This window comes from Molothrus aeneus, chromosome 8, assembly GCF_037042795.1.
Source record: "Molothrus aeneus isolate 106 chromosome 8, BPBGC_Maene_1.0, whole genome shotgun sequence".
In the NCBI taxonomy this organism is placed as follows: Eukaryota; Metazoa; Chordata; class Aves; order Passeriformes; family Icteridae; genus Molothrus; species Molothrus aeneus.
This window is the reverse complement of record NC_089653.1, coordinates 26,887,006-26,914,857: the sequence shown is the minus strand read 5'-3', so window position 1 is coordinate 26,914,857 and position 27,852 is coordinate 26,887,006. Positions and strand designations below refer to the sequence as shown.

The 27,852-nt window shown below is 40.5% G+C and overlaps 1 protein-coding gene and 1 long non-coding RNA gene across 4 annotated transcripts in view; both read left to right on the top strand.

Moving 5' to 3' along the window:
* The first annotated feature begins 212 nt into the window (after positions 1-212).
* On the top strand, positions 213-14,714 carry LOC136559235 (uncharacterized). The gene is made up of 3 exons (XR_010783986.1): positions 213-279; positions 4,390-4,462; positions 14,647-14,714. It is a non-coding gene; the product is annotated as an uncharacterized lncRNA (long non-coding RNA).
* Positions 14,715-16,609: 1,895 nt separating this feature from the next.
* The window catches only part of GPAM (glycerol-3-phosphate acyltransferase, mitochondrial), a 29,612-nt gene continuing 18,369 nt past the window's right edge, over positions 16,610-27,852 (top strand). For 2 of the 3 annotated variants that reach the window (XM_066554498.1, XM_066554496.1), the window contains exons 1-6: positions 16,610-16,720; positions 18,163-18,293; positions 20,248-20,370; positions 23,315-23,388; positions 26,267-26,380; positions 27,630-27,779. In XM_066554498.1, coding sequence (XP_066410595.1) covers positions 18,192-18,293; positions 20,248-20,370; positions 23,315-23,388; positions 26,267-26,380; positions 27,630-27,779 — 563 coding nt within the window. In that variant the 5' untranslated portion in view covers positions 16,610-16,720; positions 18,163-18,191. Of the gene's footprint in view, positions 16,721-16,793; positions 16,895-18,162; positions 18,294-20,247; positions 20,371-23,314; positions 23,389-26,266; positions 26,381-27,629; positions 27,780-27,852 lie in introns of those variants that run through there. The other variant, XM_066554497.1, reaches the window with a different exon arrangement.

The following is a 27,852-nucleotide window of genomic DNA, read 5'->3' as shown; positions in this document are numbered from 1 at the left end:
GGGAATCACATACAGTGTGCAGTTTCCTTGGATTTTTCATGTTCTATTCGTAGTACTTTGAGGTTTTGTTTTGTTTTGTTTTCATTTGGCTGCTTCATTTTTGATCCTAACTTTGAAGAAATGACTTGAACAAAATATTTCGGGCTTTTTTCGGAAACTCACAGTGCTCACTGAGGGTGTCTCATGTATTTTCAGCCTCTGGGTATCTTTGACAGCTCCAGAAACTTTTGGGAGGACGTAATTTCCCCTTGACTTTCCCACCAAGGTTCTTCAGCTAAGGTATGTTTGTTTGTATTGGTTTTTGTATTGGTTAAGTTTTGTAAGGTATGGAATACAGAAAGACTCTGTCATATTACATAGAACATATTACATATTTCTGTTTTTTACATCTCCTTGTGTTCAGCCTGCAAGAAATTGGGGAACTTTGGGGTAGTACAAAGCCCCTTTCCAGATCTGTGTGTCCAGTTCAGGAAGGACTGGTGCTTTTCCTTGGATCTCTCCTGATTTCTGCAATGGTTTCTGTAAAGCAGCTTTCTGATCCAACTGGAGACTGCTCCAAATCCACTCCCACTGCTGGTTCCATTGGTGGTGGTGGGATCAGTCATTTAGCAGCAGATTCTGCCAGCTGTGCCCTTGCACTGATGGTGAACTTTGGCTTCATGTTAATTTAGGACAGTGAAAGACATCATTCCATGCAACACTTTTTTCCCTACAACCTCTAGAGGCTCTGGGCACAGGCCAGCTGTGTGACCACAGACACGGAATATCACCCTGTGCCTTTGGCTGCCCTTCAGCCTCTGCCTTATATTTTTAGCTTTCAGTCCTCTTACCAGGAGAATTGTCTCTTCTTACAATATTTGTATCACACTGGGTGGATTAGCAGTTCTGCTCACTCCTTCTCTGGTCTCTAGTAAAAAGCAAATATTAAAAAATGACTCCTTAATTTTGATTAAGGAAGAATTGTACTTCCTAACACTGCATGACAAAACATCCTTGTTTAAAAGACTTTGTTTGAACTGGCATCTAAACTTGGATGTCTCTGTCACACAGCAGGCACTTCAGATCACTAATCTCCTGCAGTACAAGCTGGTATTTATTCCTGTCCACTCTCAGATCCTTTTACTTGGCATAGCAAAGCATACCATGCACCCCACAAATTGTGCTGGTGAACATATTTAATTGTACATCAGCAGGTTACCTATAATTAACTCCATCACAGTGAGAGCCTTGGATATCCTCATTGGGAGGACTAATGTCTTCTCCAAGGACAGAAGCAACCCTGCAGGGAAGATGGAGCTGCAAGGTTCTGCTGGCAGAGATTTGAGCTTGTTAAAGCCTTTGATGATCAATCTGAAGTTGTTTATATTTCAACGTCCAGGCTTTGACTTCCTTGAGCTGTAGCACTGGGTAACTACAAATATCTCAGGGTTTCCTAACAGTCCTGTGCATCTAGATAAACTCTTCCTTGATTTGCTCTAATACCAGACTATCAAGGTGGTCAGCTGGGATGAGGCTTGGCATGCCTAGCAGTCAATGGTTTGTCTATGTTTGGAATAGCCAACTTAAATTTTATATTCAGTGCAGAGAAACTGGGTCCTTCAAAGCCTGTTATGAGTGAGGCATCTGCTCTGGGATCAGAAAGCCTGTGCACTAGAAATGAATGTTTCTTCCTAGTGTGAGAGACAGATATAAACATCTAGGCTTACCTGGGTGAAGCCAGGTAATGTGTTGGTCCTTCAGTCCAGTTCACCTTTCCTTAGCCTCTCAGTAATCCCTCACTATTAGCAGGACTCAGCAGGACTTAGGACAATTTTTCTAGGCACAAACAAAGCAGATGAAAGAGCAAGGTGTAGCAAATAATTTGTATCATTGAGACCTGCAAGTCCACTCCAGTTTTGTGCTAATAATGCTTTAAAAAAAAAAACCTCCAAATTATCACCCCTTCTGTACCAGAGCACCACCTGCTACCTTGCAGACCTTGTTGGTCTCACAGATGCCCAGGGAGGCAGAATCACGGCTCCTCTCAGGCTAGAGCTGGGGCTACAATTGTGGTCACAAGGTATGCAATACTGCCCCAGATGGTTAACTCCTCTGAATTAAGAACCCTTAATGGTTTTCTGTGTTTGCTATTTCAGACTTTCCCACTTGATTAGCACCATGTCTGTTTTCACTCATCTGAGTATCTACTAGATATATCAGCAACTGGATTTTCCTAGGTAATATATAATAATCTAATTTCTTATAGGGATAAATTTAAGAAGACTAAATAATGAATCTTCTGATTTGGAGTGAGCTGTGTCTATCCGCCTATTTTGTCTTTTATTGCCATTGCATTTTCAATCTTATTCTTTCCAAAATTAATATTGGAAAGAATAAGAGTTGAAATGGAAATTTTGAAGGTGTGTTATGAACATTAAGGCATGCTGATGTAAAAATGTGAGAACTCCTCATAGCTTTCATTCTGCCTTGTTTCCCCTCCATGGAAAGTGCTGAAGTATGGCACAGCAGCAGCCACCAGCTCATCCCAGTTGCTGTGGAGAGGTGTCTGCTGCAGTACATTGCTGTCACACTGGTGCTGAATGGCTGTAGGTTTTTGTTACCCTCTCTGCTGGATAGCTAAAATGTGTGTATCTGTGTGAGCCTGCAATTAGGACAGCTGAAACCACACATGCATAATAAGCTGGAAGTGGATTTCCAGCCTTGCACCATGGCTCCTGTGAGTAATGCATATGTCACAGGCCTCTTCAGCATCACTGAAATTCCTCTCCTGAGAAGGAACCATTCAGCTCAAGTGTTTGAGGGTCAGGACTTTAATTTGTATTAATATAATTTATTAACGCTTTTCTGCCTCAAACTTCCCTGCATGTCCAAATTTATTGGAAATATTGCTCTGTGTGTGTGCAATGGTGTTCATTGCACGCACACAGAGCAATATTTCCAGTAAGTTTGGACATGCAGGGAAGGTGTCATGTAAACAGAAAAGTTTGTCTGTGATCACAAACTCATCCACAGATTTCAAAGAGAGAAAACTGAAAAGCTTTTCTATTCAGAAATATCACTGCAGAGACCTTGGGAGATGCATTTAGGTGCATGCACTCCTATCTCAGACAAAATCTCTCAAGGTGCATTATACCAGGGCAGATGTTGCAGAGCATATGACAAAGATCCTGGCATGGAGAGGAGAATGAAGGCAGGATGCTGCCTTTGGACTGCATCTCTCCTGAAACACAATGGTATTGTTGATATCAAGCTATCACTATTAAACTGTGATCTCATCCTCTTTCTCCATAAGTGTTGCGTTATTTCTGAACTGACATCTTCATTTTTCAGCAAGTGATTGGGAAAAAATTGCTCTTATTTTTAGATTTAAATGAGAGATGATTAACAACAAAAATTCTCCATAAAGATTAACTTTATGCAATAATTCTATCCACTTTTCATGCAAAAATATCCAACCAGATCTAGGGCAAGACAGTACTAAAACCTCTTAAAAACACTTTTGATTTGGTTGGATCCTACATCTGACTATACCATATTAAGGCTAATGCATTAAATTAGTCTTAAAGCTTATATTGGTTACAGCTGAAATAGCCAAGATATTTCAGCATGAAGATACGAAAGGTGGAAGCTTTCCAAAGTCACCCAAACGGGTGCATTGTGTGAAACTCTCCAGCATTGTTGAAATCAGTTCCAGTCCAACCCCTCTGATTTTCATTAACCTTGAATTGTCACCAGTAAAAGTTAAAATGTATTAAATACATGCTGAAAACATCCTTCAGTGCATTGCTGCAATGGTGCTGCTGCAGAATTTGTCTTTGGCACATTTGGTGCTCTGGAACTTCATGACTATTGTTCTTGTATGCTTTTTCCTTGGTACCTTTATTGGTTGCAGGTTTTCTGTCATGAGGATTTTTCTAGGTAGCTACAACATACCACTGTGGCTTTAGAAACAAGAATAAAAAAATATAATTTGTCTTAGTGAAATTATTTAAAAAGCATTATCATGAAGTCTGAAGCAAATTAATGCTGCCTAAGCTTATTGAGCATGAACTTGAATTGGCATCAGAGAATAGTTGAGGTTGGAAGGGACCCATAGAGGTCATCTAGTCCAGCTTCCAAAAGATGGGCAATATAGTAATCCACTGTGTTAGAAAGATGGTACTGGATGAAAAATGCTTGGATGGGACTGTAAAATGAGGTGTTTTAATGGAAAACATGTCAACATACGGGGCACATTACTTTTCATTGACAGGTGTTATCCAAACCTGTTATTAATTAAGCAATCCAGCCTTGCTTGTTTCTTGCTGTAGGGCTGCAGGGCTGCAGAGGTGATGACATAGGTGTGTGTTAATCAAGTGTCAGTGGATCACATACTTCTCTCTCTTGCAGGACTTAACACTCATCAGTCTAAGACCATCTGAAAATAATAGCTAATTATCCTACCCAACATCCTACCAGGTTGGTAAGTATTCTGCCATTTTACAGATAAAGATAAGTATAAAAATACCAAAAATTTCTGACTGGGAATCATAAAAAATTGTGTAAAGAGCATTTTTCCTCCACTTGTGGTAAAGCACCTGTATAGAATTTATGGACTACTGTGTTACTCAGCCCAGCAGCATTGGGTACCTCTACAGGAGAAGCTACCAGGTGACAGCAGTCATCAAATACAACTTACATCACACAGAGTAGATGGTACCATGCCAGTGTCCCATGCAGAAATGTCACTGCTGGCTTCAGTAAATTAACAAGATCACATTCATATATTTATAGTTTGGGAATGACTTCTTCATGTATGTAAGTAGGGATGTTTTGCTTCCAAATCAGTTTCAGGTACAATGTTGCCTTAAAACATGACCTGATAATCAAACTGTGAAAACCTAGACGCATGAGTAGCTTAACAACATCTTCATCTAATTAGAATTTTATGACCACACGGACTTAAAATACAGTCTTACTCAGCACTCTGTGATTAAAATTATTGACTGGAATGGACATTTAGAAGCCTTGTTATGAAATACATTTATCATGACAATCATAGTGGAAGAGCACTTGTTGTGCACTGAAAGAAGTTGCTGCAAGTCATTTCAGCCATTGGTTCATGTCCAGTAACACTTCCAAGATGGGACCTCTTGACTATTTTAGCATGAATGCTTGAGAAACAATTGGATGCTTTGGGAATGAGGTTAGGTGATGATTTATATAGGAATGGTCAATAAACACCTTCTACCCACCAAGAGCATGTGAAGCTTGTGCAATGATCTTCTTCAAGCTTCTGACCCAGGATAACCCATGTTATCTGTCCATCCCATTTGAGTGTTGTAAGAACAGCTGTATGACCTTATATATTCTGGTATCACAGTAATGGGAGCTGTAACTGCCTCAGCAAGACAGATAAAATAGCAGAGGACAGAGATCATCCCTGGCACCTCTCCTGGGTACCTCCTCTCTATGGATGAATCATTCTTTATCCAGGCAGATTTTATATATGTCCTTTCTCATGACCACATACATATGTGGCTGGATTGGCAGGCCATGGTAATGCACTGGTTATTTTGCTATATTTTTGGCATAAAAGAAAATACAGTCAGAAAATACATATAGTGCTCAGGATACTTGCAGAAAATAAATTTTCTCAGGTGTCATAGAATGGAGAAACATGCAAAGTGGAGCAGCCCAGTTTTTTTCTGAATCACTGCCTGTTTTACAGTTATCTTTTTATGTGTTCTTTCTTCACTATTTTTTAATTGAACACGAGAAATCCCTGATTAAAAATAACTCTGTGGAATGACGTTTGTATGTACCTGTCAGTTAAAACAATACAATTAGGATGTTGTAGATGACAGACAGTTCTGGAATAACCAGTACAAAGAACACTTAAAAAATTAAGACATGAAGGTCAGAAGATGATACATAAAAGCTTCATCACACTTCCCGGATTTTTTCTGTCCTAATAGATCCTGTAGTTTGTAAGTAGAGGTTTAACTGAGCATATAGAAATAAAATGGCAGTTTGCCAATAGTAGGCAAGGAAAGAAGCCATCCTATATGGCAGCACATGGGTTTCCAAACTGTAGGTGGTAGAAACCACTTTGGAAACCTATTTCATTAAAGAAAGAATGATGTTCCTGTCAAACACAATTACAGTGTTCTCAAGCATGGCTGAATTGGATGTACCTTGTAGCAATACTTCAGGAAAACACCTTGATCAAGAAAAGAATGCTTTGGTGATTAATTCCATTGACATTACTGTTGCCTAAAGGGCTCTGACAAATGCAATGCTATTTTAATTAGGGAATTAATACAAATATATTCTGATAAATTGAATTGTTGGCATGAAAACAAACTGGTTTTATTTATTTATTTTTAAACTGGGAATTTAAATGAGAGAAAAATATGTTATCAGTATTTAGGCTATTTTCCTTTTTTTACTCCCAGAAAACAAAATTAAACCCCAACTTGGATAATCTTGCGAAAGATGTACTTATTAAAGCCACAATTTGACATCACTCTCCATGAAGTCTCTTTTCATTCTGGGGCTCTCCTTCCCCCATGTTTATGCTCTCCTTCAATAACAGGAAACAATGCTACTCCTCACAAGCAATGGGATGTGACTGTCTGAGCACAGCTCAGACACTGCTGTGTCTACACTACTACTCTACACAGCTCCAGCCCCTCCCTCAGTTACTCCTCACACCCTCCCACTGCCACTGCAGTTGTTCCAGAGTGATGGTTGATGAGGACTTCTCTTTCAGGTGGATAATTTCCCCTCTCCAGATCACTGCACACCTCCCTGATGAGAGGGATATATTTTGCCACCAGCATATTTTAACCAAAAAATCCCAAAGGTGTGTTTTCTTGAGAGGTGGGAATAAAATGCAAAAACTGAACAAGGAAGGCTCAGGTCTTCCTTGATAACAGATACCAAGATAACAGATACAACTTCTTGAGTTTAGAATAGAGGTGTGGACAGCCATAACTGCCTGACTTTAGGCATACCTTCTTAAGGTAACATACCTTGTTAAGGTAACTAAGTTAACCACTGAGATTAAAGTATTGCCTGAATTAACAGTTTTAATTAAAGGACACTAATAGCCTTTGTGCACTAAAAAATGGAGTATGTTCTACCCCTGTCCTAAATTTGAGAGAGCTGCTGTGCCCTGGCATCATGAAGACACACTCAGACATCAAACTCTAAGTGTCTGAACAGTGAGTGAAAAATGGGATGACAGGAGGAGAAAGGCCCAAGTAACCTCAGTGCACAGAAGTAACTTGTTTGCTGATGAACTGTTTGTTTTAGACCAAAAGTTTATTATTGCAGTCAGTAAAGATATGAGTTGAACTGCACACACATTTTCTGGCAGCGTTGGTCAAAGTTTGTATTAACAGGTTTTGAAGGATAAAAACTTCACAATGAAAATCCACTTTGTGGCAGACTATTAGGCCCACCAGCAACAGAACTACAGAGCATCCCAGGAAATGGATTTAACACAAACCCCTGTTTTCTGCAGGTAGAATTTACTTTCTGGCACTGCTTTGATGATTACTCAAGATCCTGTGTGTGCCATAGATTTTCATCTGCTGGTGGTGTTTGCATTAAGTTGTGTAACTGCTCCTTAATGCCTGTTACGTAAGGATGCATAGATTGCAGCTCCCTCAGGTGTCCTGCACAAGCCACAGCTGATAGTGTGAGCCTGCTTTCAAAGGTTACTCTCGGCTGAATTAATTTCACATTAATTAAGTGCTCCCTGCTTAAGTTACGTTAATACAGAAGTGGGGAGTATAAGCTCAAGTAGGGCTCAGAAAGGGCCTGTGGTTGTCCTGTAATAGAGTGTATAAATTTTGTGATATTTGTACCATACACCACTGTGATGCAGCTTTCCTGGTCAAGGGGGGAGATTTGCTATTGGCTTTTGCCATGCTATGATTTTACCCCAAGGATCTCAGGCTATATGAGATGAAATTAAAATAACATGTAGGTAGAGAAGATGTCAGACGACATACAACATTCATACAACGTCCAAAAGAGGGTTTGGTGGTTTTTTTTTTTTAATATACTAAGTTTACTGTTTTAGCCCTTTTTCTTGTATTTAATTTTAATTAGGCTAAGTCAGGATCTGTACTGAGGAAAAAGAGTAAAGATATCTTGGACACTGCTCTAAATACAGAATGAAGTGTAAAATGGAAGAAAATGAAGAGAATGCAGATGAGAAAAGAAGTCTCAGTTTAGCAAAAGTGAAAGTTTAAATCTGAAGGATTGTAGACACAGTTGGCATTTAAAATATTTTAGCTATAATATTACCTCCGTTCCTTCTCTATCCTTAATTTAACACCTTTCTAAATGATTCATTTGAATTCCCATAGCAAACACAAGTTACATTTAAGGCATTTCTTCACTGGAGGGTTCCACCAGGATGTATTTTCTAGTGTGGTCCTCTGAAAATGCACTCCTTATGCAGCCTCTTAAAACTCTGAACATTAAATGACTACAGGGATATCACATATATCTATGGTCAGGAAACATCTACATAGGGTCCCCAGAGGAATAGAAAAATCAGAAAAGCAAAGACACACAAAGACGTGGATCATACTACTGACCATAAAGTTGCAAAATGGCAGACTCTGTAACTGTGCATTGTTCTGCTTCCAGATATTCTAAGTACAGACATGGATGACTTTTTCTCCACATCGACCTTTTTACAAGATTTAAAAATGCCTAGATTAGAAAATAAATATTATTTCAAAATATATTGGCTCTTATTTTGAGGGCTGATCAGAAGCAGATAAGGTATCTATGCCAGTCCTTGAAGTATTAGTTAAAATATAGTAACCAAGTTATTTTTAGTAGCAGGTATTGCTTGGGTAAACAAGCTATGAAATTTTGCTTCATGTTTCATCATACTGGGTAGGATTGCTGATGGTACTTCCTGGTCCATACATACTAATGATCTACCAGAAAAGCTGAAACTGAATGAGGAATGGTCAAAAATGTCAGATGATGCCACAGTGTAAGTTGGACTTGGGGCTGATATTTGCAGCATACCTCTTTTGGAAGACTGTTCCAGAAATAACTTGCTAAGTGCACAGGAGCCTTCTCCAGTTTCCGATCTGGCTGGTGCTTCCCAAGTATTTTTTATGCATTAACTTAATTAGCACATTCTAAGCACGTGTCATGTAATATGTAATATATAGTAAACACTAACTATTCACAAACATGTATCTGAGCAATGTCACAGATGAAAATGCACAGGAAGTTCTTTTGTGAAAAAAGCTGGTGGGGAAACACAACTGAGCTTGATTGGAGAAGCTCAGTTTAATCTCAGAGACACTGCAGTAGCTCAGGATGAGCAGAACACTTTTTGCAAGGAAGAGCCATAGGCAAATGCATGCCCAATATATTTTGACCACTAAAGCAGATTTCTGAATGCACATTCAAAGTGCACTGGTCTGCTCATTACTTTTTGTATTTCATATATGACATTTATCACTTATTATTAGCATTATGATATTTACAAACTGAAAGAGGGGAAACTTTGGTTAGATATTAGGAAAATGTTCTTCACTGGGAGGGTGGTGAGATACTGGAACAGGATGCTAAGGGAGGTTGTGGATGCCCCAATCCTGGAAGAGTTCAAGGCCAGGTGGATAAGGCCTTGAGCAATTTGGTCTACTGGGACAGGTCCCAGCCCATGGTAGGTGGGCTTGGGACTAGATAACCTTTAAGGTTCCTTCCTAACCCTTAAGATTCTATGATTCTATTATACCAGTATAGTCAATCCATAACATTAATTAAAAAGTTCAGTCACAAAATGCAGAGGTGGTTATCTGCAGTTTGCTAATGTTTTTCCTCAGAAGAAGTAAGACACTGTGGCTTCAGGGGGCTCCTCTTCTTGCTTTTCAGCCTGAGTTCTATTGCCTGTTAACAGCAATTCTAGTTTACCTGAACTACTGCGACGCTTTCAGTAAATTATGCTGGTAAACAGGTGCTCAAATTTGCTCAATTTTTTTATGCTGGATGAAATGTTTTTTCTTTGTAACTTTGTGTCTCTGAAAGACAGCACTTTTAAAGCTAAAATCTGATATAATCTTCGCTTGTACCTCAGGTTAAGTTGATGACATTAAGTTGATTACAAAGGCACCAGTCACTTCTCTCCCTCAAAAGACCTGGCTCAAAACATCTCTGTCCTACAGCCTGGGGTACTTTGCTTCTAGAAATATTTAGTCTCTTTGTAGGTAAAAGTAGAATAAACCAGAACCCTCCAGAAACCACTCTTGCTTTATTCATCCTGTGGAAATAATGAAAGGGGAAAGTGTAGCAAGAATAAAGTCAGCATGTATGACACTCTATTATCCTAAATCTGAAAGAGCTGTGGGGTGACTTAGCCCACAAGCAGCTTTATGCATCCAGCCTGTCCTGTTGTGACCCATGCAAGTTTCTTGAAGCAATGGCTGGTCATGTGTGAAATACCAAGTTAGTAATATGTTCTGTTGTTTTATAAAGGGGAAAGACAGGACCTGCAAAAACATCATCTAGAAAGAGATTATAACCTTTTCAAGGCCTCTGCCACTTCAGGTGAATATCCTGCAATAACTAGGCAATTTAAGATTTTAGGGTATACAAATAAAAAGATTTCTGTTCTCATGAAGGAATAAGGTACTTAGGAAAGTATTAGGTTATGCTTCAAACAGTGAAAAAATAACCTGTGTAAGATTTTATCATGATATGAGTTGAATATCTGTAATTTAGTAACTGAAAAAGTATACTTTTGCTGGGTCAGTTGGTATAGTTTTGGTCAAATGATCACCCACAGTTTTTGAAATCCATCATTGTAATACAAGTTCAATGGTTGGCTGGATCTTAGGACTTAAGGACATTTTTCTGCAGTTCCCAGATGCAAGAGACACATAAGTGGGAGTGGGAAAAATGCCTTTGTTTGGAAAACACACTGTGGGAAAATTGCTCAACATGATTTGAGTGTCAGAATTGGAATGTAACAACTGGTGTAGCCAGATTAGTCCAGAGAGAAGGCCAAAAGCAAAAAACTGCTTTTTGTCAGGGTTCTCAGTTAATTTTGTCGTGCTGAGACAACATTTATAGTTGACTTTTTGTTGATTGTGTTCATAGATAAAATTTCAGTTACATAAAATTAGTTATGTATATCTATGGTGAACTGCAGACTGGAGACCTTCTATTTTTTAGTGAAACTGGCTTACACAAAGGAAATATATCTAGACATCTATAGGGATTTTTAGTTCCTTTGTGCTTTTTGCAAAGCCAAAATCAGCAAATCTGTTTTGTTAGCTTAGATAAACTGGGGAGCAGGGAGTGTTGCCCTTTGTAGGTGTCTCTCTGTTCATCTATATGAGATAATCACATAAGGGATTTGGAGTGTAAAGCCTGCAGTGGAATATAAGGCAGACTGCATCAGGACCATTGCATCAGAGCAGAAATGATGCCCAGACACTTTCATAACTCTCCCAGGTTGTTTCAGAAGATGTCCCCAAAATTCTGTGGAAATTTCCCAACGATCAGATCTTGTGTCTTTCACTGCAAAGGCATTAAGACTCTTCCAGTGTCCCCCCAGCAGTGCCTTGATTAAGGTCCCTAATACCTGAAAATGAGGGGAGGGGTGGGGTATCAGGTGATTCAACACCTGGGTCACACAATCTGTTGCAAAGCCTCTTGTGCACTGTTGTTGAAAGAGCTGTCCGTGATCCCAGCTTCCAGTATCTACAGTACTTTACAAGATGTGACAAGTCCTTCAAAAGCCAACAGCTGCACAATAGAGCAAACTGGAGCAGTGAAAAGTGCCTCCTTTTCAGCTACTGATGAAACACTTGCCTAGAACCTCATATTAATTAGGGGTTGTGTTATTCTAGAAAAATTCACTGTTCTGTGACTCAAGGATAAGTCACAACAAATTTGATAAGATCACGATTTTGTGATTTTTCTATAAGATGCCATTTTTTTCAAAATGGCCCATACTGCCCTTAGCTCTCAGATTTCTCCGTTTTCTATTATATTCTTTGCTTTCTTTTTTAGAAGGGTAGAAAGCAGTTCTGGATTCCTGGAGAGGGAACTAGATGAGAAGAAAGTCTTTGCTTTTTGCAGAGAAATTGACAACAAGTACAAGTTTATTTGGCTTGGCAATAAAGTTATTAGTGAAACTTGAAGTACCTGCAAATGCAATTTATCCTTTAAACACCAGATTGCCCCACACATACCAGTTTGTAATGATTTACAAATGGATAATAATTTGGAATATCCAACAGAATTTAGGGCCTATATGCCATAAATTAGTTGCTTCATCTGTTGTTTTTTACATAAAATCAGGTCTTGGATAGAATGTCAGCTTTGCAAATACCCTCAAGAAACAGAAGTGGAAAAGTGCAACCACCCTTGTAATACATCCCCCTTGCTCTCAGCAGGCAGGGGGAAGCCTGCATTGTTATGGCAGATAATTGCTCAAGGCACGAGTATGGGAGAATCTTGTTCCAAATTCTGCCATTCCTCATTGCTAGAGTTAAAATGCTGGCAAATCCCTTTGGATAGTTAGGATTTTCTGATTTGTACAAAATGCAAGCGTGTGTGTAATTTCTTGATAGAAAAATGGTGCTAAGTTTGGAAGTGTAAAAGTTAGTTATACTGGGTTTAACCCAGTTAGTTATACTGGATCTTGCTGTTAGAACAAAAGCCTTTTTTGTACTCATGTGAGTAACAAGGAGTTCAAGGGAAAAGCTAGGAGCAGCTTGGGCTAAAATGCCCTTATCTTTTCAAAATTACAGAAACACAATATATTTCATAGGAGAGAGTCACTGTACTCCTAATGAATTTTGTATTTGTTCTCAAGATAAGGGGGATGAAATAGAAAAGAAAAAATCATTTGTCTTGAAAGGAGATATTAAGTATACTCAAAGCATTTTTACATACAATCTTATCAGCCCATTTTGTGGCCACTTGCCACTCTCAGATGCTCTTAATATATTGTATACCAAAGGCAATAGTGCTGACACTGAGTTCTGCCACTGGCAAACTGCATATTCATTATTGTTCATAGTCATGTGAGGTCAAGTTCGGTCACTGCAAACAAAGAACCTTTGTCTGGATCTTTACTCCCTCCTCACACAGTTTTTGGTTTCCTAACTTTTGTAATGCTCCCCAAGTTGAAAGTTTCTTTTTAAAGAGGATGCTGTGTACTCTTTTGTAAACATGTCTCCATTACTAAAAGTGACATCATGGGAATCACTGGAAATGAGCTCAGAGAACAGAGCCAGGGCAGAGCCGATGTAAAAAGAAGTCCCCTTGTCCCTGCTCCCTCCTCCTCTGCACAGAATTGTCCAGCAAACAGGTACTTTGTTGAACTCTGCTGGAAGCTTCATGAGGAAATTAAACATAGGGAGGACTAATCATTATTTTAGAAAAAAAGAGTCCTGCCAGCTCTTTTTCCTCTGCAGGCTGCTATGCGTGAATGTGGTCAGCAGCTTATTCACACAAAGCCAGGGTTCTGCTCATTGGCCATCATATGCAAATCACCTCCCTGGACTCATTGGCACGGCAAACACTTCAGTTTAAGGACTTTAAAAAGATGGATTGCAAAACTCAGGCATGCTCCCGCTCCTACTGAGATCAGTGGCAAGCCTCCCATTGGCTTCAATGGAAGCAGGAGAGAATCTCCCTTTTCTGGAAGTGAAAACCTAGCGGTATTTGGGCTTTTTGGAGCACATGCAGCTCTGAAAGTCTGTTCCTTCGGGGCATTCCAAAATTTTTCCCATTTGCTTGATTCCATGGCAACACAACATCACCATCAAGCTTTCAATACTGAAATGAGATTTTACTACTAAGCCTGAGGATTTATACAAGTGTAAAAAGATCTTGCTAAGCTGCAATTCCCATTAGACTAATTCAGGATCCTTTTCAAATGAGTGACGAAATTATCTCTGGATTTATTTTACAATCAGCCAAAAATTTTTTAAGGTTTGAAAAATGGGAAAATTACTCTACAATCATATAAGAAACATTTTTCATTATTACACAGAATCACTGTTTAAGTAAAACACTATATCTATTTACTATCCTTTTCAAAACAGTCTAAAGAATAGCCTAAGCAGTTTTCTCATAAATTATACTAAAATCAGACTCTAGAGACTGCACAAAACTACAACAAAGCCATTGAAGCTTTTCTTCTGATTTTTTGTGTTACATATATCACAGAAATAACTGTTTTGCAACCAGAAAAAATATACCAGTGTAAAAGTGTAGAATGAAAAAACAAGCCAAAAGCTCCTGTTAGGTTTTAAATGTACTATAGTTCATCTTTTATAGAGGGAAGCAAAGCAGACAAGCTGGCTTTACACTCAGTGGTTGAGAGTTTGCTGTGAGTTACACCACAGCACACTGAAAACAAGTCCCCTCTTTGAGCCCCTATTTTTATGAGTGGAAGGAGAAAAAAAATCAATGTGATTCCACACCTAGAGAAGGTTGTGGGTAAGCAGTATTGAGGGTCTTTCATAAAGTACCTACTAAAAAGCTCACAAACAACACCACAAATGCAGTGAAACAAATTATTCAACATCAGTAAGAATTTTAAGGGCCTTATGTTTCCTGCATTTTCTTAGACTTGATATATAATTTCCATCTCTCTTATAGTCAGCTTTCATGTAATCCAGCTCTTGAATCATCTCCGCCAATGTGATTTCTATGATTCAAGCTCTGACTCCCCTCACTGCACAGACTCACGCTGGAAGCAATGACCAAGATGTGGGCTGCAGCATTTTATTGGGACATGCTTCTGTGATCTGCTCCTTATACAAAGAGAGTTACAAAAGCACAGGATGTAACACTGGATTTCACTTTTCTGATTGGAATTCAGAGCTTCCCCTTTCGATGCTTCCAACACCCCTGGGTCAAACCCTGAGTGTTTGACGGGATGTGGCCCTGCTGCCGATCACCAGATCAAAGACACAAATACTGGACTGCTTATTGCCAGAAACACAAACTTTATATGAGTTGTACATTTCATGTTTGTACATTTCACAGTTGTACATTTCTAGCTCATATCTTCTTGTATTTTTTAATTTGAAGAGTAGGTGTCTTTTATTCCAACAGCCACGTTGCAACAAAATAAAGTATTTTTCCTTGCTAAAGGAGGAAAATTCAGACTCAAAATCCCTTCTGACCCACAAACTGCAGAGTGCTCTTCGTAAACTACCAGCTCTAATACTCCAGTGGTATTCCCCGGAGGCACTCAGTTGTGGGAACTAGGGCACTTCTCCTATGCATGCAGCAGTTAGGGTTCTATCTACACATTTTCCTTAATGTATGAAAGGCAGTTGTAATTCTTACAATTCTCATTTGTAATAATTTCAAAACAACATCTAGAAGGAAGACCTCAAGGGGAAAACTAACACTTTTTGCTACTTAAATCTCTAAGCAGAGTATTTGCATTCGTATAAACAGTATCTTTTATTTTGTCACTTTATTCCTGTATTGCACTGCTGTGATTTGGACATTCAAAGAAGAAATATAGGCACGAGCCTTTCTGCTGGGCTGTAACTCAAGCCACAGAGAAACTGTCTTTAAATAGCCCAGGAATGCCAAAGCCAAACAATACTCTCGCCCTTGTCTGGTTACATGCAGCAATCTCAATCAACATTTACTTTTGCGCTCAGTAAAAGGCAAACTGGCACTGCTGCAAGGCCGGGCGGGCAGATCGATACCTGTCCTGAAATTTCTGCGATTGCTCGCAGCGGCAACTCTGAGTCGCTGCAAACCCATTTAAAGACTTCGAATAACTTTTCTAGCGTTTTCCTGTTCAGCAGCTCAGATTTGAGAGCTAAACAGCCGTGAGTCGCTGCTCTCTTTGGGCTGGGGAGGTGGGCGGTGGAAGCGGCTGTTGAATAATACAGCGGCTGCACCAGGGCAGGGCTGGGCACGGCCGGGGGCCGAGGGCTGTGAGGGCGGGAGGGCAGCGCCGGGGGCCGGGGCCCGGGGCCCGGGGCCGGGCAGGGCCGCGCTGCGGACCGGGCGCTCAGGAAGTCGCGTCAGGCGCGGCGCCGCCGCGGGCCCGGCGGGAGAGCTGGGGCAGCAGCGGAGCCCGCGGTGAGTGCGGGCCCGGGGCCGGCGGTGCGGTGCGGTGCGGTGCGGTGCGGAGCGGAGCAGAGTGGAGCAGACCGGGCAGCATGCACGGGCCAGGCGGCAGGCGCGGGCGGCGCGGGCCGGGCCGCGCGGGCGGTGCTGCCCCCGGCGGCGGGGCGGGGCAGCGCAGCGGCTGCCGCGTGGCGGGAGGGGCGGTGCGGCCGGAGCAGCGCGGGGCAGCCGGCGGAGCGGCAGCGGCGGTGCGGAGGGTGCGGGCCGGCTGAGGGGCGGCGGGCGCGGGGCCAGGTGGGCGAGGGGAGCCTCGGCCGTCCCCGCGGGGTTCCGGGGGCCGGTGGCGGCGGCTCCCCGCGGCCGGCGCTCGCCCCTCGCGGCGGCCGTGGAGGCGCGGGGCGGCCCCTTGGCAGCAGCGGTGCCCGGGGCCCTGCACACCCCCACCGCGCTCAGCGCCGCGGTTTTATTTATAGCAGGTCTGGTGAGCGGCGGGGCTGGAGCCCGGAGCGCTGCCGAGGGAGCCCTGGTGAGCCCGGAGCGCTGCTGGAGCCCGCGGGGATGGCGGTGGCCGGCAGGTGAACAGCGCCAGCGCCGCAGCGGGCAGCGGGCGCTCGGGGGGCGGGTTGGCTCACAGGTACGTATGCGGCTGCTACTGCTGCTGCTGCTGCTGCTGCTGCTGCTGCTGCTGCTGCTGCTGCTCAAACGGGCTTTTAATTGCGTATTTTTTAAAGTTCATCTTTTGTGTATACCGGTGCAGCCAAGGTCACCTTGAGCACGAGCGGGACGCATTTCGGTTCCAGTATTAGAGGTCTTCAGGCTTTTTTTTTTTTTTTTTTTTTGTATTTATTGGGAGGGTTATATAGTAACTTGCCTGAGGACTAATTTAAATAAAAGGCGGATTGGATGTAACAGCCAGCAAAGATAAAGGGATGAGTTCGGTACTTGGGCTGTGCAAGGATACGCATGGTCTGCATGGTTATACCGGTTCGGACTCCAGGTTGTAGTGGGAGCTCTCTGCGTGCACGTATTACGGGATGGGTTTGTGGCAACTTGGGGAGGGCACTAGGAAAAGCAAAAAGGTTGGACTAAAGTTTTAGGTCTTGCTCTTGCAGGTGTTAGCTTAGCATTCTGGGTGGGAACAATCTCTTTCCTGATGGCCCACAGCTTGGCCACAATAGAAGTTTCCTTGCAGTGACAGATGGAAGAGGAGGTTTTGCCTCTTTAAAGTGCTGGGATTCTTATTTCAGTGGCTCTCAATAACAAAGCAGTTTAATTTGTAGTCTTTTGCAAATACACTGTACAACAGTAAGTTGTTTTAGTATGTTTGCTGTTCCTTTTTTTTTTGGCCAAGGGAGAATTATTTACCGTGCTCATACTATGAGCTACAAAACTTCCATTTCAAAATAATTAATCAAGTTGAGATTTCCTTACTTCTCTTTAATCCCACAAGACTGAAATGTCACTTATCAGCAGCATGTTCACATTTAGATGTGTGCTTTTTTATTGAGCACTCCTTCTTCCCAAGGAATTTGCAAACTGGTTTGACTACAGCTAGACCAGACACATAAAATATACTGTGGGATAGGATTAGGTGAGAACATTAATGACAGTTTTTGTAGATCATAGGCGTCCTTGAGAAGCAAATTATGAAAGAGCAAGGTCAGAGTGCAAGAGAATAGTAAACTTATGAAAGTGTCTGACATGCGTATCCTTATGCCTGCGGGGTTTAAACCATGCAGTAAAGAACAGTGGAAAATTACAAGGGGACTATAGTGACCTGTTATGGGAAGAAGGGCAGGGAGAGAAAAGTGTGCAGGAAGCTGGTTGGTGTGCTGTGTTTTTGGAAGTCAAATGTGCTGGGGTTTTAGCATATTAAAATCATGCCAATTTCTAGCTGCAAGGAAGTGTCTTTGGAACTGAACTTTTACTGAAGGGTGAAAAAATACCAGTTGCCTAATTTATTGCTAGATGCCTGGCACTGAAATTAGGTGTGTGTTTCTGTGCATGCATATAAATATATGAATATACAGATAAAAAGGATATCCTTATATATATGCACATGTTATTATTTTGCAGTTTGTGATCTTCAGTTCAATTCCTGTGTCATGGATGAAACTGCTTTGTCCCTTGGAACAATAGATGTTTCCTATTTATCCACCTCAGCAGACTGCAGCATCAGTAGATGTAAGCATTCCACTGAAGAGTGGGTAAGTAAAAATTGGGAATGTTACTGGCCCTATTTATCTTACTATTTCTTCAACTTGAATGTGGACTTTTTATTTTTATGAAGAATGAAGATAAGGAATTATGTCTCTCATGCATGATAAAGTTTGGTTTTGATTTAACTTGAAACATGAGGAGGAACCAACAGTTCAATTTTGTGCCAAAGAATAATGTTGCTAGAAAAGTAAAATCCTGTCAAACTCTATTGGTAGTCTTACAGTCGTCTAGTGTAACGTTGCTAATCATTTTATATAGCAGTAAACGTAGAGAATCCCATTCTGGAGTAGCCAAAGTCAAACAGAAAGTCAACTAGGAAGCTTGTTGCTCTTCTGGGTAGTGTAATTTAAAGTGTGCAGGTGAAATGGAGCTTGATGCTGAAGTTGCACAGTCATATAGGCATTGAAGCTGGAGCAAGAGTGCAGTCCAGGAGGCAGAAAAAATTGGTGGATATAAATAAGGAGCCTATTAAAAGTCTGTGTCCTCCATTGAGTGAGTCTTGGGATTTGGAGGGGACAAAGGAGAGAGCAGAGTGGTCTGGGTGGAGCCAAGAGCCACATGGGGACTGTACTGGTGGTAGATGATTTAGCAGCATAGGTCAGGAGGAATTAGACATGGATCTGGAGAGGAGGAGCTTGAACTTGATACAGAAGAAGAATTGGAAACATGGTCAGAGTTGAGGGAAAGGGCAGATGTCTTGGCAGCTGGGATTTCTATCTAGCTAGATCTAAGTTCCATGGAACAGCAAGCTGCAGTAACCAGGAGGTCTGTGAGAAAGTGGAATAAGGGCAAGCAAGTCAGAAGAGATAGAAAAGAGGTTTTGTAAGAAAATGCTGGAGAGATATGTCAGGGGTTGGAGGCAAGCAGAAGGAAGATGACATTGTTAGAAAGTTGGTTTGTTTTGGAGTTAGCATTAAAGGAGGTGGTAGAGGAGGGATTATGGCAGGCTTAGCATCTTGATATTTGTTTATTTCAGATGGAAGAGTTAGCCTTGGAATATTTGCCAGTTTGTGCTGCTTGCCAAATATGATACATGCACAATTTAGTTTTTAAGCGTCTTCAGCATAGCTTTTGACTTTCTGGGAGTTTCTCACTGGGCTGAGTATGTGATGATCTGCATTTGTGTCTTCAGTCTTGGTTCTACCCTATTGCTCTGCCACTTAAAAGTTCTGTTTTAAACAACATTTTGGTTTTGGTTTGGTTTGTTTCTGTAACTTCTCTTTTAATACTGGAAGTAACTTTCTTCTCAATAAAATCTGTGGTTTAAAAATGGCAACCCAGTTCTCATTCTCAAGCAAGCAATAATTCAGTAGACTTTAATGGAAATAATCAGGGTCTTTGGAAATATAGTTAACTACAATTTTTGCATTATGTCCTAACATAGAGAATGAGTTCTGTGAATGCAGTCGCTCTGGATTTTTTTTGTTCTGTAATCTTCAGATAGACAGTGTAACTTTAGAGAAGGCACAGGAGTTCCTTTTTCATATCACTCTGCTTGAAACTGCTGCAAGTGCCTACAGAGTCTATGGAGTTGATATTTTTGGTACATTGAGTCTTCTTGCAGATTTACAGAGTGATATTCAGTTGAACTTTAAAATACATTGTTCATATTGCAAGCACCTTTACATTATTGAGAATGTAGTGTACTGTTAATTTCTTTCAGTTTTCTCAGCTGGCAGTTTCTTTGGTGTTTCTTAATTACAGTTATCATTCCTTTGAAAATTTTGTATATCAGCTCAGGCAGCAGTGCTTACATAAGTACAACCCTGAGATTTTGCTTTTATTTTTTAAAATTGTAGAGAAATGTTGGAAAAAATTCTACTTTACATAATTGAGGGGTAATTTTTTGTGTGTGTCTGGCAGCTCCTCTTCCTCAAATCTCTCCCATACACAGCAGAGCACATATTTCTGCATATTTACACAGTGGTCTTTGTTCTGCAGGGAGAGTGTAACTCTCGTCCCACTCTGTTCCGATCTGCCACTTTAAGATGGAAGGAGGCTCTGCTGAGCAGGAAAAGGCCGTTTGTGGGACGATGTTGCTATGTATGCACTCCCCAGAGCCGGGTAAGAAGATTATGGGATGGATTATGTTTGACAATAATGCATAGTTGCAGCGTAATGAAGTTGCAGTAGTTTCCTTACTTTCAGAATTAAGGTCACAATGTTTTTTACTTCATGAAGTGCTATAGTTTTTTACTGTTGTTTTCACTCCTTTCACTGTGGTTATATTTAATTTGTCATGGAATTAAAGCATGGCACACACCTGGTTTGCTGCTTAGTCTCCCACCTCCCAGTGCAGACTTACTCCTTGCACAAAACTCTCCAGCTCCTCAGAATTACTACTAGGAAATGGGATAGCAAAATTATCTGGTGTGTTAGATTAATAATGGGAATTTGGAGCATATAAAAGTGTGAAAGTTTGCTTTTAGGACACTTTAATTCTCTATCCACTGAGTAAATACAGTTTCCAACTTGCTTCGTCCTGTACTTGAGAGAACAAGTAAATTTTCTGCACCTGGCTGATTTTCTGCACCTGCCTCTCTGCCCAGCCTGGAAACAAGGACTGCCAGTTGTGATAGTGGGGATATTTGTCTGCTGGGAACAGTGTCAGGATGGTGGCTCTAGAGAGGTTGTGCAAGCTGATTTAAAATGTGAACTTTATTGAACGGCATTGGGCAGGCTTTCTGTAAGCTCAAGATGCAAAATGCTGATAAATGGCACAATACAGTCTGCAACCAGTTCATCATGTAATTTGGCTATGTGTACACCCTGAGCTTTAGATTGCACTCAGTTACACCTTCATTGGCTGGGCTAGAGGGAAAATTTGCTTCCCTCTTTGACCAAAGAGAAGTTATTTCATTCTGTTCCTCTGCCAGAACAGAAAATTGCAGCAATGACATACAAATGTGATAAAGAAATCCAAATGTATTGTGAAGGCTGTGTATGATATGGGCAACAAGACAAACAATTAGATAAACTGAGACTACTTCAAACAGACAAGTCAAGTGTTTTGACTTACAAAAAGGTGTGTGTGAATCCTCAGCTTAGGGCTTTATGCATTTAGTAATTAGCCTGTTAGTAATTAGGCTGTTCCTCTCAAACTGGGAATTATGCATTAAAAATAACAATCTCGTTCTGTATTTTGTCCATTTAATAAGAGACTAATTAACTATCCTGAGATCCCACTTAAGAATGGAGCATGACCTATTAAGCCCTTTGTTGCTTTCTGCTGTAAGGGAAAAAATACTGTCCCTGCACAGACAGTAACAAAGATAATGATCTCATTAGATTCTAAATACTTTTTTTGGAGCTGCCTTTTTCATTATTTTTCTTAAGAAAATAAATAAATGAGGCAAATTTCTTTTAAGTGTGCTGACCATACTAACAACTTGCCAATGCTAAGAGTGGAAAGTCTTGCTTCTCCCTCTCATTTTCCTTCCTGCTCTCCTGAGGGCTGATCAAGTTCACTAACCAAGCAGAAAACTACCTGCTTTATTCATTTAGTCTGTCTAGCTTAGTTTTTTGACTTGTCTGCATGAAGTTGGGATGTTAAAGGTGTAATGAATGCTAGAGGTGTTCCAAGAGGTGAGGCATAGAGATCAGCAGGAAAGGCCAGGATGTGGTGGTGGGAGCTGGCCTTGTTCTTTGTGCCAGCAGGGAGATCCTGTATTGGCTCAGTTGGTTTCACAGAACCACATGCTCTGCCTGACACAGGACTGGAGAGGAGTTTAATAAGGAAAAGCTAAAGTGTAACAGTACTGCTGGAGGATGAGTTCTGTAGTGAGTTTTTAACCTGACACTTGGAGCACTGCTATATACAGGTATAGACTGGCATTCAGTGGTACTGTACTTTGTTGCTGATTGTTTGGGAGACCAAGAACAAGTCATCTTCTCTTTGCCAGAACACATCATCAGCTTATCACATCCACAAAAAGTCACCAGTGTATAGTCAAAGACATTAGCATAACATGGAAGTTTCCTCTTAAGGCCTCAGAGCAACAATTGGTTGATAGTACAGCATGGTTGTACTTTAGCAGGGAGCAGAAGACTCTGCTCTCACTGTAGCACATAATTTCTACCTGATTTGCAAATGACGTAGGACAGTCATATATTTTAATTTTGTGGTAAATGGTGTGTCCTAAACAAAATACAAATGACTCTTACCTGACTCCCATTGCAGAATTGGTGATGAGGTTGTTTTGCAGCTCTGCTGTTGCTGGTGACCATCTTTCTCTTTGCTGTCCTTTTTTTGTCTTCTTTGGCACGTACAGTTCCAGTAGTTTTAGCTGTAGTTCACTGCTGGCAAGGTACCAATTTTATAATTCTATATCATTTAGGTAGAAAGAAATCAACCTTTTGGTCAAAGTATTCACTTGGACTATGGAAGAGTAGAATTTAGGTCTTCCTGCTAAGGAATATTTGTTGTGGAAGTGCTCCTAAACTCACCCCACTTAATACCTTGGCATGTGGAGTCTGTAACAAGGCTGGACTGAGTTTGTTGTTCAGGCAGAGCAGGAATGTGGAGATTTGCCACCTAACCATGGATGGATATCCTGACCCTTGGGCTGTTGTGACATGATGCTTGTTCTGCTGGCAAACTGGATTCTACAGACTGAGCATCAAATGCTGGTGGTTACAGTAATGCCCAGTGTGGCTTAATAAAGTTCTGTCTCAAAGATGAGTTCTGTATTATGATAAGTCCTGGTTTATATCACATCAGAATCTGCTGAAATATTGTGGCTTGAAGAGTCTAACAGTACAACCACACAGTAAAGCCTAGAGAATGCTTTGAAAGTATTGGACTTGAGAATAGTGATTAGAATTCCATTTTCATTTTAGGAGTTTGTGTACTGTATAGGCAGGTTCAACACTTCTCTGGTTTTGGCTTTGCTTATAGTACAAATGAAGAACATTACATTATCTTAAATGTTATGATGAATGTAACAGACAAAGCTATTTTTATGTAATGAAATAGTCCATCAATCTTTTTTTTTTCTTGGTTTTACAGGATAACTTCTTCAATTCTAGTATTCCTTCTTTGGGTCTACGTAATGTCATATATATCAATGAAACACATACCAGGTATTGTAGCAAGTGTTTCTTTTGCTTTTAAAATTCAATGTGCTCTGATTTTATGACAGAGAAATCTTTATTATGATCTGGACTGAATTGGTATATATTGTGGTCCTAAAATGCAGAGATTTGGTGCTGACTTCAGTGTCATGCTTGTTAAATCTGGCTGTGTGTATTTGGGAACTGGGCAAAGTCCTTTGGGGTTCTAGACAAGAAGTATAGGGGTCAAACCTGTTTCACAAAAAACCTGAAATTTTTTCACAAAAAAAGTTCCTTCTTCTTTCATGCAAATGGCAGGAGCATCTGTGGCATAATATTGAGGGCACCCAATTTATTCCCTTATGCAGAATGACTTCAGGCTGCCCTTTAATTTACTGAGCAGATCTGGCTCACAAGTTAGGTGTTGACTATTACCTCTTATGGCAGTTAACCTGATTATGTCTTATGAATCTGTCTCTTCTCTGTCTCAGTGGCAGAGTGCAGGTTCTGAAAAGTGTGGTATAAATGAAAAAAAATCTAAAAAATGAAGATGGGTCTTTGCGCTGTTGGAATCGTATCTTGTGTTCTGGGATGAAGATACTGGAATTGCACAAAAATATTCTGTTCTTTGGAAAGTTAATAATGCTTGCTAAGTTTTTCTTACAGTAATCATTAGCATAAGTAGGTCCTGCAGTGTTTGTTGTAGAGTCAGAGCAAACAAAGAGAGGCCAGCAGCCTGAAAGAAATGAGCCAAAGTGTCTGAGGGAAAGAAAGGCAGCATTGTGTGTGCTTGAGAGGGAGAAAGCTAATGTTAGAAGCTGTTCTTTATTAAATTTGTATTAATTATGGGTTTTTTAAGAGTTGAACTTGTAGGTTGGAGTACAGAAAAATAACAGAAATACTGTTTAACTTTTTAAAAATCAGTTTTGAAAGTCTAATGCTTGAATGGTTTTGAATGGTCAAAGTTACTTGAATTGAAAATATTAGGAGAAAAAAATATGGGTTAATGAATTATTCTGAAATAAACACATCTAGCTCAGAATAGTGAGAAATATAGTGTCATTATAGTGTGAAAATGGGCAATTTTAATGAAGTTCTGATGTCTGATGGGCTACATAGTCACAGGTCCCTGGCTCTAGAAAGCAAGAGGTTCTCTTAAACTGCCAGCATGCTGTAATGTACTGACAGCCTTTATCTGAGGTACAACTGCCAGTTTTAAATGTCTCTTGACTGGTCCATTCTGTGTCATTTTTGTCTTCTCTTACTGATACATGATCAGAAACCAGATTTTTCCAATTAAACTATATTATGTCTAAGCTGTAAAATGAACGTAGAAGCTTTCATACCTTGACAGATCCCTGCAATAGCTGTGTGCTGTTCTGATATGTTCATAGTTACCAAAGAATATTGTCAGAAAGCATGTCCTTTGCTTTCTAGAAAAATCAGTAAGGCTCTCAAACTTTAAAGAGAAGGGGGATAAAGGAAAAAAGCAATTAAAACAGGGTCACCAGTCTTCTCTGACAGCACAAATAGCTGGTCTGAAAATTTATGTGATCATTCCATGCCGCTGTGTGCCCATGGCTCGTGCATGTGCACCCATCTTAATTACAGTTCACTCTAGGGCTTTGGCCTTTTGCAGTGTAAAAGTTCTGTCTCATCTTTCCTTGCTGTTTTTAACACATATATAAACTTACTGAAGTGTGGTAGGGAGGTTTAACAGCCAAGATCAGTAACTCGAGTGATGACAGCGGGTGAGACGTTGGCGGGGCTCCAGCATGGAAACCACCATGAGCTTTGTCACCCATGGTTCAGTTTGGGACACTCACTGGAGCAGCAGCCAGGCATTGCACCAGCAGACCCTGGTGCAGGTCAGCACACAGGACAGGAGTTTTGCATAATGCTTATTGCTCTGGGCTTAAAAATTGCCAGAATTTAATTTTTCATCCAGCTATTAATTCTGCCCCATCACATCATCTCTGCTGTTTGGGGGTCCCAGGTGTTTGGTTTGTGTAAGTGGTGGCTTGTCCTGGTAAATGAGGGAGTGAGGAGAGGAATAGTGATGAATATCCACTGTGGGGGAAGGGGTGTAAGCCATTCCTGTGTCACAGGCATCTTCTGTGATGTTGGATATTCCAAATAACATTTTCTCAGGTGGTTTCTGCTTGTATGACTGAGAGAGTAGAGGACAGGGTTAATTAAAAAACAAGGGACTGTCTTCATAAGTTACCTTAAACACTTGAATTTGTAGTGAGATTTACTGATTATTTTGTGGTTATACTCTTGCTAAAACTTTACTAGGAGAAGTAATGGAGAAGACACATAGGACTAGGTGTTTGAGGACACTGTAAAGGAAGAAAAGCTAACTAAAAAAGTGGGTTTAGTTTTGATGGCTAACACAAGCACATTTTCAAAAGTGTTTGTGAGAGTTTACCCTGTGCTTACGTGAGCAGCTTTCCCAAGAGGACTTGGTGTTCCTTGAAGAAGTTGACAAACCTCTCAGCTGGGCATTTACTTTCCTGGGTGAAAAGGGGCACCAAATTGGAAATCAACACTATCGCTTCTTTTGGCCTCGCTGAGCTGGCGAGTTGGTTCTGGGGACAGACAAAATGTATATACTGCTTTGGTTGCTGTACTCCTGTGATTCTCTGGGTGTTTTAAGGCCAGTGTCACCCTGAGTTGAAGGGGTGCCGATGTTGGCTCAGATGTTTTGTGCTATGCATGAGTTGTTTCATCTATAACATGAAGATATTGGCACTTTACTGGAAGATACAGAAGCTTTTAGACAGCCATTTATAAAATTTTACTTACTTTTGCTTCTTAATTGCATTTTTAGTTGTTTTTAATGCTATTGTTTTTGGAAGCAAAATATTTTGAGGATCACACTGAGATACCCTTCATATTTTTGTAGGTACAGAGGGTGGCTTGCGAGACGCTTTTGCTACGTCCTTTTTGTGCAAGAGAGAGATGTTCATAAGGGTATGTTTGCCAAGAATCTGACAGAAAATGTGCTGAATAGCAGCAGGTAAGATAACACAAAATTAATTATTTTAAAAATTTTTACTACATTAAAATATGCCTTAATTTAGAAACTGCAAGTCAGTTTCTAAAATCAGACTATTTAAAATGCTAGTAGATGCAGTATCTTTAGCACAGCCTTTCAGGAATGTAGCTTGCAATTTCTGTTAGAATAGTAAAAGAGAGGAGGGGGGTTTAAGGATTACAGGTCTCTAAATGAATGGTGTGTAGTGGGGGAACAGCAGACAGTACACAGAAAAATAAATTGATACATGAGAGCTCTTCAAACTTCTGTTTATCTAATTCATATGTAAGTCATTACCACTGAAGTCATACTGCAGTCATCAGAAATTGTCAGTATTTCAGATAATAGGAAAGCAGCATTTTGGAGTACTCTGAGTGTACACCTGGAGAGTACAGCAAAAAATGGAAAGAGGCTGTAGAATGGAGTACCGAGCCCTAATTTTGTGGGGCTTGTTTTCTTTTTCATATGCCTCACTTTAAATGGCATCTTGAGCCCCTGATCAGCTGTTCAGGTGTCAGTTTTCTTTGGACACAAAGAAATTCAACCACCTGCTTGCTCCTTGAGGCTACTTTTGTCAGAGGGCACACACTGCCTACATTAACATTCCTAATTCTCCTGAATTTTTAAAGCTTGAGTCACATCTGAAGATGATAGTGTTGCTTTTGAAAAGTAAAGCAGACTGTGTTGTGCTACAGTCAGGGTGTGTTAAAGCCACTTACTGTCTCTTGGGTATGTTTTAAAGGGGGAAAATAGCCTGTATAAAATTTTGTTAGACTGGGTAAAACTGAGAATTCAAGGGCAAAAATAATCTAGAAGTTCAAAATAGCAACTGCATAAATCTGTCTAATGAGGTATGTGAAATTGCTGTGGCATGAAAAAGAAAGCATTAACAAAAATGAGACTGCACCTGTTCCCCCCGAATTTTTAACTTTATTAACCATTTCAGAAAATTGGCAGTCAATATTTTAATATTAGTACCTGTGAATTGTGTATGTACTGTTCCATGTAGTCACCTTTGAGCCCATTCAGTCATCACCTGCCTCTTAAATTAGAGCTTATAAAACTGAATCAAGTTTAATGCATTTGGAGTACACAATAGTTTAGTGTGGATGCTTTTTATGTTTGCAAGTTACTCCTGTAATAATATGTAGCTCATTCCTAGCTGTTGTTGTCTGTGTTTTGGACTCTTCTGTTGTGGGGCTGTCTCATAATCTTTACTTTTTAATATTAGAGTCCAGAAGGCCATTGTAGATGAAGCTTCTGAGCCAAGTACTCCAGGCACTTTTGTTCAGACAGATCCTAAAGCTATCAACAAAGTGAAGAAAAAAGCTAGGAAAATTCTCCAGGAGATGGTAGCAAATGTGTCACCTGCTTTAATCAGGTAAGAAAAATGTCTCATCACTATTGTCAGTGAGTGGAAGAATGGACAAGCTCTTTCTGCATAATGCCAACAA